This window comes from Coregonus clupeaformis, chromosome 26 (assembly GCF_020615455.1).
Source record: "Coregonus clupeaformis isolate EN_2021a chromosome 26, ASM2061545v1, whole genome shotgun sequence".
Classification (NCBI taxonomy): Eukaryota; Metazoa; Chordata; class Actinopteri; order Salmoniformes; family Salmonidae; genus Coregonus; species Coregonus clupeaformis.
In genome coordinates, this window is record NC_059217.1 from 50,768,324 (window position 1) to 50,779,371 (window position 11,048).

Sequence of the window (11,048 nt, forward strand, 5' to 3'; positions counted from 1 at the left end):
GTGCATATGGGTATGTGCGACGCTTGATGGCTCCAGAACACTGCAAGCAAATCTTGAAACGTCATCGATGTTTATGAAAAACGTATGTTCCCCTCTCCTTCCTATTCCCGGGATATAACGGGATACTTGCAGTCAGAAACAGACGAGCTTTTTCCGTTTAACCCGACCGCCACACCCCTTACTAGGGGAGGGATTTTAGCCCCGTGTCGTCGCCAGGAGAAGAGAGAGGAGATGAGAGAGAGTGACAGTGACAAAGTGAAAAATGAGTTGGGAGTCCGAGTAAGGATAGCAGGACAGCGCCCATGCTGAAATATAATAGGCCTACCTTTTTATTCTCACATCGAAACATTGGACTCGTGTGCTCCGGTCGGAATAACGGCGAATGAAACATCGGATCATATGGACATGTACGTAACAACAGCAACTTGTAAGAATCGTTTCCCTTTTCTGTTCTATTGAGGGGGGTTGCATCCATAGTCTTAATTTACAGTTTACAGTATTATTTACGGATTTCTCAAACTCTTCCGCTATGTGGCAAAGTGACAGTGTGAGCCAGATTGCGCATAAGAAGATATTCTGGTAGGCTATTAAACGTCTTTAACTATGCTTGGTTTAGTTCAAATTGAGAGCGTCAAGTCACTTTCTTTTTTTTCATTCTACCGGACAGTGGGGGGTTGGACATTTTTGCCCGGGTTGGGAGTTACGGGGATTTGGGGTTGGGGAGAATATGTCATGCTGTGGTTATCACCCATATCGTGACCAACAATGAACCACTGGCGCTAGAGCAGGATCTCTAGTTTACCGGGTGGCAAACTTTGAGGCAATGTTCCAACTCAGTGGAGCATCCTAAACGCTGAGTAAAGGCGCTGTTTTGGCGCTGTTCGCCATGGCCTATACCGTCCATGTATGTCTGTGTCTTTGACGATAATCCCGTAATCTCTAATCCGAAGTACTTCAAATACTTTTTTTCACACCACTGGGTGTCTGTCAATCTGTCTATGGGTTTCTCTCCATCTCTCCACATGGTCCTTCCTTTAGAATCTGTGTTAAAGAGTTTATTCATGAAGGGGATCAGTCCCCATCACCCCTACCCTGAATTTAACTTTTACCACCATTGTCAAAACAGACAGCATGGCCCTGCTGGTGTAGTGGAAAATAGTTTGAATGAATTTATGACAGAGCTCCACATGCATAACAGTGCAAGGCCACTGTCTCACAATGATGACCTCATGGTATCATTGAATTAATTAATCTCTTCACTGACTACATTATTACTATAATCTGTAATCCTAACCCTTTTTAGGGAGATCGTTCACAAAAAGGCTAATAGTGTCTTGTAAATCTGTAGTAAGTCTTACAAAGTTAAAGTGGAGTAAGTCTTGCAGTAGGTTACAGCAGGATGGTCAAGAAATATTGGATGGTTTGCATAAGAACCATAGAGTATGGCTTTGTGTGTGTGTGTGTATTTGTGTGTGAGAGTGGCCTGCTGCTCATGCGCTAGCCTGCTGAGTGTGTGGGAACAGCTCTATGGAAACTCAGCCTTGTGGGGTAATTCTTACAATCTGTCCTTTGTGTGTGAGTCGCCTGTGGAGAGGATTAATAATAGCTAATGATCCCATCAGCTGCTCACGAACACTGGTGAAGAAAGGGGTACACACACAGAAAAACATAAACATCACAAATATAGATATACTGCAGTCTACACCTGGAGCAAGAGGTGGCACTGGCAGGGATTGAGTTTCGGGGTGTGTGTGTTTGGAGGTTAATGTGTCTGAGATGAGAGGTGTATGTGGGGGGCTGCTATGTTTTGTGTATGTGTGTTTGTGTATGTCTATGTTAGTGAATGTGTTGGCTGGTAAAAAATAAAATCCATAAAATGTAATAAAGACAGCCTTCATTTATCAGATTTGTTACTCAAACCACACCTCTATCCAAAACTAAACCTAACCTTGACTAACCCAAGCTAATCCTCTCAGCGTCCGGCTTGGATTAAGGATTAAACTGTACGCTTGGAGTTCATCATGGTCTAAGGATTTCACAATCTTAGACCAGAAAACACTTGGGCAGTTCCATGGTGATGGTAGAGGTTGCATGTGTACATTATATTGTTGTACATTAAATAGGCTTCAAATTAATATTATTTTAGTTTATCTGTCCGTCCTTCTCTCCCTCGCTCTCTCTGCCAGCCACTTACTCTCTCACAGAAACACCCAACCGTAAAGATGCAGGGTATAGTAAGGGTAAGTAACAATGTTTGGGATAGCAAATGGTAATAAGTGGTTTGAGTGTTCTGTGCAAAAGGTAGACTACTGCTGAGCCGTCATGTCAGTTTCATCTACAGGCGTGTGGAGTTTTAGCCTCGCCTCAGCTCATTTACTGAACCTTTGTGTTAATTTAGGTTTGGCCTTCGCTGGCCTAAGTAAGATCAGGTTTAGCCTTTAATCCTTTTGTGTTACTGTCTTATCATAGCTAAGACACCTACCCTGTGAGGTGGCTGTAATGTATATTACGCTCTGTTCTTGGAGAGGCGCTGTTTATGGTGACTGCATGTGGCTGGTGTCTTGCTTGTTTAGACTGATATTGGATCCTCTTTTCCAGAGTACTTCAACCAGAACATTTTGGAGTGTGTGTAATGCGTATGACACAGTGGACACATGCAATCTATCAAATGCCTGGAATATATGAGCAGGAGGAAGAGTGGCAGTTTTACACTCTTTTACACACACATACTCATGTGTACACTTGCACACTCAGATGGTTTTATATTCCTGGCCCAAGCTCCTCTGTAGAATTTCCTGTGTAGAGTCGGCCATCAGACTTCCTGTATTCAGGATTGGATGCAGAGGGGGAGGAGGTGGGGGGAACCGGGGTAATGGGGAACAGGGAAGGAAAGGAGAGAGAGAGGAAGCCAAAGCACAGAGTGTTTGCTGGAGTCAGTGTTGGTTGTTGTGGTTGTTGAGCTATGTACAATGCAGCCACACAGCATTGGACACGACACATGAGACAAGCTCTGAGGGAAGGAGGGGAGGTAAGTGAGTGGGAGCTAGGCAATGGTCTGTTAAATGGCTCTCCTTCCCCATACGCATTTTGCCTTCTACAATATCACTTATCTAGTCCTTTCTCATCAACGGTCATGAAGGAAAGGTGATTAGGAAAGGATGTTTTTGAAAATAGGCCATGGAGTGGGATGGAGTGTGGTAGAGAGTAAGGGGAGAGAGAGAGTGTGTGTGTGCAACCTGTAATGTCTTCCCTCCTGTTCCTTTACAGGACGTGTCCTCGGATCTGTGTAAGCCACACCGCCGTGCTAAGTCCTCCCAGCATGCAGTAGGGGCGGTCCACCTTAACTCCACAGGTAAGACACACAAACACTCAATCACACGCACACACACAGACTCTCCAGACCTGACTGCTGGAACACACTGACGGCTGGCGCGCAGACAAAAGCAAGTCCATCCTGCAGTGTCTGTGAACTGTGACCTTATCTTCCTCATTGAGCCAAATCTACTCATTGGCAGTAGTGAGTCTGTGTATGTCTGGCTGCCTGTGTGTGTATGTACTAGCCACTTATCGTCTTCACCCCGTGTGGAGTATGAAGCCACTACGTGCAAACACCATTGCATGTGTGTGTGTTATTGTCTCTCTCTTAATCTTCAGTACTCCACTATGTCTATTACAAAGTATCTTTCCCTCTCTGTGATTAGTTCACGGCATTGCCCTCTAAAGGAACCAGGATGTTTACAGGTTCTACCAAGAACCCAACCCCTAAAATACCTCAGCCTGAGCGGCTGGACGAGGTGTACTCCGCACTGAGGAGAGGCCTACAGTGAGTACACACACACACAGACACACACACACACACACGACTGGCCTGGCTGTTGTAGTAGACAGGTCAACAGCGAGACAGGAAAGGGTTCAAAGTCAAACAGGAAATGACATCACAATGCTGTGTTCTCAGGTCATACCTGCAGGTCCACCAGCTGGAGCTGGACAGCCTGGGGCAGCAGATCAGAGAGTGCAAGAGAAATGGCCGTCTGGTGAGAACACACACCACCAATCACACCAGTCTGACCAGTACTAACCCATCATCACCACACTGGCCACTGCCACTCGCACCATCCCACTTAGGGGACGATTTCATTTCTCAGGACATTCTGTTAGAGTGATACTGTGTGCATGGTGATGTTAACTGTTATATGCCTCCCTTCCTCTCTCTGCAGGGGTCTCTGTATGAGTTGGATAAGGTGGGTTTCAATCACACCAGGGGAGATGACTGTATTAATTCACGACTCTATTAATAAACGAATGAATATGTACATTTTGGGGTGATTTAATTACTGAATAACTTGTCCTTTGTGCTTTATCAGCAAGTGAAGGCCATAGAGAGATTTATGCGCCGCTTGGAGTTCCACCTCAGCAAGGTATGACTTTGTGTGTGTGTGTGTGTGTGTGTGTGTGTGCATCTGCAGTGCAGTAAGATGCCTGTTAGCCATACATTTGTCATAGTGTTGTCATAATGTTGTAACTACAGAGTAAACTCTGTTTTGTTATAGTGTAACCATCTCTAATACTGTATTTGATGGCAGATTAAGGAGCTTTACAGGTCTGCAGCACCATAGTGTTTCTGCACAGCTTTAACGTTGCTGTAACATTTGTGTAACGTTCCAGGTAGAGGAGCTGTACGATGCGTACTGTATGCAGCGGCGGCTGCGGGATGGGGCCAGTAAGATGGTGGCAGCCTTTAACTCTGCCTCGGGGAGCAAGGAGGCACGGGAGAGCCTGAATGAGGCCAACAGGGGCTACAGGGAGTACACTGAGGTAAGGGGCAGGGGCTTATGGGTACAATGCGGAGACGTGTTAGACAACAAGGCTATTCGCTCTTTCATAGAGCCTTTTAACTTTTAAAATAGCCGTTTACAGAATGGAAAATAAGGTCAAATAAGTCTTGACATAAGTAATTTATCAGAAATAAGAGTTTGACCGCAATGTCATGTTGCTCTGACCACAAACATCACAGATTATCATTGAAATGAATGACTCATTCTCTCTCTCTCGATCTCTCTCGCCTCTCTCTCTGCAGCACATGTGTTCGCTGGAGAGTGAACTGGAGAACCAGATGGGAGAGTTTCACATCAAGATGAAAGGTGAGTCATTTTCTCACCCTCCTCTTCCGCCCCTTTGTTCTGGCCCTCACTCCCATCTGTTCTTACCACCCCCCCTCTCCTCTCTCTCTCTCTCTCTTTCTCGCTCTCATTCTGGTGTTCTCCCTGTATGCATATGTTATGTACTGTAACTGTATGTGTCCTGTATTGCAGGTCTGGTTGGCTATGCGCGGTTGTGTGCAGGAGACCAATATGAGGTGAGAATGACTAATGGATACACACTCACCTACACCGACACATACACACATACAGTATGCACACACACACACACGAGGCACTGATGGTACCCTTGACCCCCAGGTCCTGATGCGTTATGGGCGTCAGCGCTGGCGGATGAAAGGTCGTGTGGAGGTCAGCAGTAAACAGGTGTGGGACAGTGACGACAACGTCTTCCTGCCTCTCATCACAGAGCTCCTGTCAATCAAGGTGAGAAAGCCCTTTGGATGGAGCATGATAGTGTTTATTATCAGTATTTACTGTAAGTAACTCTGGATAAACGTGTTTGTGTTTATAATCAATCAATCAATCAATCAATTTTATTTTATATAGCCCTTCTTACATCAGCTAATATCTCGAAGTGCTGTACAGAAACCCAGCCTAAAACCCCAAACAGCTAGTAAAGCAGGTGTAGAAGCACGGTGGCTAGGAAAAACTCCCTAGAAAGGCGAAAGCCTAGGAAGAAACCTAGAGAGGAACCAGGCTATGAGGGGTGGCCAGTCCTCTTCTGGCTGTGCCGGGTGGAGATTATAACAGAACCATGCCAAGATGTTCAAAAATGTTCATAAGTGACAAGCATGGTCAAATAATAATCAGGAATAAATCTCAGTTGGCTTTTCATAGCCGATCATTAAGAGTTGAAAACAGCAGGTCTGGGACAGGTAGGGGTTCCATAACCGCAGGCAGAACAGTTGAAACTGGAATAGCAGCAAGGCCAGGCGGACTGGGGACAGCAAGGAGTCACCACGGCCGGTAGTCCCGACGTAGGGTCCTAGGGCTCAGGTCTCTTATAACATATATAATAACATATAGTTATTATAAACATGTTTATAATAACTATGTTATTACTGTATTACCATGTTATTATCATATTATTGTACACAAACAGCAAAAATAGCCAGAACTTAACAATAGTCCTAAAAAACATCACTTACCACCACCATTCACCTGACTGTGGTTGTTTGTCCGGTGTGGTTGCCAAGGTGACTGAGCTGAAGAGCCTGGCCAATCACGTGGTGGTTGGCAGCGTGTCCTGTGAGACACTCGACCTGTTCTGTCCGCTGCCTCAGACAGTTGCCGTGGATATCAACAACTTGGGGACAGTCAAACTGAACCTAGAGGTCACCTGGAGGTCAGTCTCACCTCAATCATACCTCTTTACCAGTTCATCCCCGTCTCAGCTCCTTCCCCCTCAACCCCTGTTCTACCTTCATCTACCTCCCCATTCTATTGGTGATAGCCAAACCAGGCCATTTGTGAAGAGAAAGAGTATTGTTTGTGTCAAGACTGACTCATACGTTTGTCAGTAGTAATAACACACGATACGGCTGTTTCTATAATGTAGATCTCTAATGTAAATATCTTGCCCACTCTCACTTTCTCTCTCGCTCGCTCTCTCACTCACTATCCTTCTCTCTCTCTCAGTCCATTTGATAAAGATGACCAGACCTCGTCCTCCAGTACGGTTTCCAAGCGTTTTCTGTCCAATCAGAGCCCTCCAGACACACCTTCCATGCGCGAGCAGGTGTTTTATGTGAGTCACACCTTGTCCTTCCTGCCTCTCTCCCCAGCTTTAACCTACGCTTAAGTCAGCTGTTCATAATTGGCTGGAAAACCTAAATATTGTTTTATTGTTGTTATTATAACCATTGATTACTACTCGCTATTATTAGTTTAATTTTGTTCTGTTTCAGCTGCTCCCTGGCTGCTGTGTTTGTAGAGGTAGCAGTGGTGTGTGTGATTGTAGTAGAGGAGTGTGTGAGTGTATCAGTGAGCTGTGTAGGGGTAGGAGAGGAGTGTGTGAGGGTACACGAGCAGGTTGTGGAGTGTGTGAGTGTATTGGTGAGCTATGTAAATGTAGGAGAGGAGTTTGTGAGGATAGGAGTGAGTTGTGTGAGGAGTGGAGATCTGGTTGTGGAGCGAATGAGGGTACCAGTGATATGTGTGAGACCAGAAGTGAGTACGAATGTAGCTGTGGTCCTCTTAGCTGTTTAATAGTGGTTGAGTAGCAGTCCAATTTCTCCCTCCTCTTCCTCGCCGAAGAGCGTTTCTCCTCGGAGCAGGGCCAGACTGGGCCAACGCTGGTCAACGTTGGAAGTGTTCCGTGACACCTTGGCGGACAGGCTCTCTCCACCCAGCCGCGTCCACTCACAGTTGGTGTGTGGCTGCATACAGTTGAAGAAGTGTGGTTGTCTGTAGTTGAAATATGGTGGTTTGGTTAGTGTGTGGTGGTTTGTAGTCATGTTGTGATTTTCAGTGTTCTGTACTTGGTAAATGTGAACTAGCTAGTGAGTGAGTCTTGGTCCATGTAGTTTGATCATTGCAATTTTTGTGTAATGCAGTGCCATATAGGGAATTTGATTATTTTGTCCTGACATTCAGATATATTGAAAATCATGTTTGTATTTAAAGCTTATATTCAGTGCGCAGTTCTGGTGTAATGTTCTGTCATTAATGGTATTTTTGTTTTCCATGTTTTGTCAGATGGACTTGCCTATTATTGATGACATCTTTCTCTCTTCCTCTGCCCCCACCCCTTCCCTCTCTCATTTCTTGCTCTCTGTAGTCTCTATTGAGGAGACCAGGGGAGCTGGAGAATGGTACAGTCTGGTCAAACTCCTCTGAATCATCAGACGACTCTTCCAGCCCTGCCATGGGACACACACACAGGATGATGGCCACTCACAGCCTGCAGACCACACCCACTATCCAGATCTCCTTCAACCCCCGCCAATCAAGCGTCTCTACCCCATCCCTCTCGTCCAATCAGGAGGAAGGGGAGCCAGACGCCACCAAGGAATTTGGCGGAACAGACTCTGTGAAGTGTGCACTGCCAAATGGCCATTTGAAGTGTTCTCGATCTCTCAGCCATATCAGCGAGAGAGCCATAGACTGTGCTTCGACTAACAGGTTGTCTGCTCAATCAGTTGAGTCCTCTGAAACGCCAGAACCCCTTCCCCACTTAGACCTTGAAGTCTCCTGTGTGGCTTCTCAATGCTCTAACCAGGACATGCCTGAAGCCTTGGACTTGCCTGAATCTGGGGGCCAAGAGTCATGTGTTTCAACCCCAGTGGATCAGGGTGATGCTCCTCCAGCCTCAACACTGCAGGCCGAGAAGCCTAGGGCTGGGGTAGAGCCTCTTCCCACAGACCGTGTACTGGGAGAGGGACTGAGGGAGGAAAAGTCCTCCACGGAACACAATCACAGACTCCAATCTACCCAGCCACAAGAGCTAACACTACCAGAAGAGACAGTGACTGTGAGTGTATGTGACAGGTGTGTGGGTAGACATGTAATTGTGTGATGTGTGTACTAAGTCTCTTTCCTCCATAGGGTCGATCTCACTATCGGTCCTCCAGCTTCACTCAGGAAGTTGAGACTGCCCTGGAGAGCTTTGATTTTCTCAACTTCTCTGACCTTGACGATGAAGAAGAGGAGGAGAAAGAACAAGAAGTGGAAGAAGATGAACAGAAGAGGGATGAGGAGGAGAAGGATCAAGAGAAGGAAGATGAGACAAGGGACTCTGCTGAGAGGTCAGCATTCCCTTCTCTTATGTATCAGGCTCTAACTGAACTCATCCTGCCAACTAGTGTTTGGAAAGCTGAATGGCACGTGAATTTAGTTGAGTCTGGATGGTGGATTTAGTTTGTATAATACTGGGTGAAGTTGCATAGTGTTATTTTTGAATGCTCTACTCTCACACTTCTTTGAATGTGCCCAAATCCTTCATATTCATTTCATAAGACAGAACTGTTTGCTCAATATTTTGTATTACACAGTGAGTCAGAGTCTGTGTGTGAGTGTGTATGTCAGATTAAGTTTGTCAGACTGTGGTCTGTAATATTCTCCTTTTTGCTTTCCTCAGCAGTGAAGAGTGTGAGGACGATGTTATAGAAATCATTGTCGAGGCCCCTGAAGGCTTCCGGAATGAGGACTGTCCTCCTCTAGATGCAGACTGCAGCTCTGAGGTAATGATAATGATCATGGGTTTATGCATGTATAAATAGTGCCTTAGGTTTGAGTGTTCTAAACTGTAGGCAACTTTGCATGTAACATTTACATAGGAGGAGGAGAGTAGCGAGCAGCTGCAGGCCTCCAGTGAGACAAAGGACGAGCAGAAGGAAGAACAGGAGAAGGAGGAAGTGGAAGAGGAGGAGGAGGAGCAGGTTACAGAGACGGATAACCCTGCCACACAGGAGCATGGTGAGAGGGGAGGGTCAACTGCTGACTTGAGAGTGATTTGAAGTGTGAGTGGTGTTGATCGAGATGTGTGTGTGATTTGTATATATTGATTGTGGAGGTGTCATTGGTGGAGAGTAAGTTGTATTTATGCTTCATGCAGGTGATGAGGCATCCTGTGATGATGAACCCAGCTCCTCCACCCCCAGCAGAATGGCCACCACTCTCCTTTAACATAATTGAGATGCCACTTCCCCAGACCATTATCAGATCCCATCCTAATCCACCAGTCTCCTAAGAGATCCATTCCATTTCACGACTAACAGATCAAAGAGCTCCGCTCCTCTTCTAGATCAGACAAGTGATTTCTGCCATGGAGGTGGAGATTGCGCAAATGAACATACATATATTTGCCTCCCTCTCTCCACTCTTGATTGACAACATTAATGACTATTGTTGTCTTGAAAATCCACTCATCCAAAGGCCACACGTACGCACACAGCCACCTTACAGTGAAGATAGGCATCTTTAGTCTAATGGAGCCTCTTCATTCAGAAAGTGCCTCAAGTTACAGAAAGGGGGATGGTCAATTAACGAATACATGAAGAAAATGAACTTTTATTACGAACCAGAGAAGAAAATGAATGGGTATAAAGAAGAGTTTTGATACATTGTTTATTTTCAGGATGACTTACAGATTGTGCACTATAAAAGATACAATTATTTACTGCTTCATATAAATAAATAATGTTGAGCAAATGTGTTGCCTGCTTTCAAATGTTTAAACTTTATTATTAAAAAATATGTTGGTAAATCTACTGCATTGGATAGTATTTTTATGAGAGTACTTTCAGTGTGCTTCAAAATCAATATTTGAGAATAACAACAATGAAACAAAACCCCTCAAGTGTTCTGGGCTGGCATCCACTACCCAAAAAGCAGCACTTTTACATCCATGACTTACAGACTTCAACATCTTTCTAAATTGTACTGCCCTCTCCTGGGTCATGATGGAGAGGAGGCCATACAATTTTCCACAATATTATTTTCACCATTAATTAACTTATTGATCATTGGAAGGCGGCATATGGGATATACACAGTGCTTGACTTGGACTAAAATAACTGTCAGCACATTGTTGGTGCTGGTACTGTATATTTTAGGTGCAGGAGCTCCACAATACTTTTGAGCTAATATATTATAAGAGGAATAGGAGCTCAAAGCAGTAGAATGCTTAAGGTGCCGGTACTCGGCTCCAGTGAGCTCCTGCCCAAGTCAAGCACTGGATATACACTCTCATAGCCAGCTTCAATCCTTCCCAGCCCCACAATAACATCTGTTATATAATGAAAGTTACAACATCTTGCACAAACTATTATTACAAGCTTGCATTTGTGCTGTGGTTGCATGGTAGTCTTTAGTCTTTAAATATTTTGATTTTCATAGTGAAATAGCCCTATTAACGCAACACAGACTAAGTATAGAAAAAATACA

General features: G+C 45.0%; 1 protein-coding gene across 6 annotated transcripts; it reads left to right on the top strand.

The window, feature by feature from the left end:
* Positions 1-57: 57 nt before the first annotated feature.
* Positions 58-10,372, top strand: LOC121540902 (rho family-interacting cell polarization regulator 1). 6 transcript variants are annotated; one of them, XM_041850041.2, is made up of 18 exons: positions 58-427; positions 3,268-3,352; positions 3,702-3,823; positions 3,956-4,034; positions 4,218-4,241; positions 4,365-4,418; positions 4,666-4,815; positions 5,078-5,141; positions 5,313-5,356; positions 5,460-5,585; positions 6,359-6,507; positions 6,801-6,909; positions 7,419-7,532; positions 7,942-8,634; positions 8,709-8,908; positions 9,244-9,343; positions 9,440-9,578; positions 9,718-10,372. In XM_041850041.2, exons 3-18 carry the CDS (start codon positions 3,732-3,734, stop codon positions 9,786-9,788), a joined length of 2,208 nt encoding a protein of 735 aa, XP_041705975.2. In that variant the 5' UTR covers positions 58-427; positions 3,268-3,352; positions 3,702-3,731; the 3' UTR covers positions 9,789-10,372. The 6 variants fall into 6 exon arrangements, with proteins under 6 accessions (XP_041705975.2, XP_041705972.2, XP_041705973.2 ...); XM_041850038.2 differs by having other exon boundaries at positions 59-427; positions 9,241-9,343; XM_041850039.2 differs by having other exon boundaries at positions 59-407; positions 9,241-9,343.
* Positions 10,373-11,048: the final 676 nt, after the last annotated feature.

What these genes read in the sequence shown, in the direction of transcription:
- LOC121540902 (XM_041850038.2), top strand. Translation starts at nt 3,732, where the DNA reads ATGTTTACAGGTTCTACCAAGAACCCAACCCCTAAAATACCTCAGCCT. An exon ending in GTGCAGGAGACCAATATGAG is followed by an intron (nt 5,357 to 5,459) that starts GTGAGAATGACT and finishes CTTGACCCCCAG; the next exon opens with GTCCTGATGCGTTATGGGCG. An exon ending in TACCAGAAGAGACAGTGACT is followed by an intron (nt 8,635 to 8,708) that starts GTGAGTGTATGT and finishes TTTCCTCCATAG; the next exon opens with GGTCGATCTCACTATCGGTC.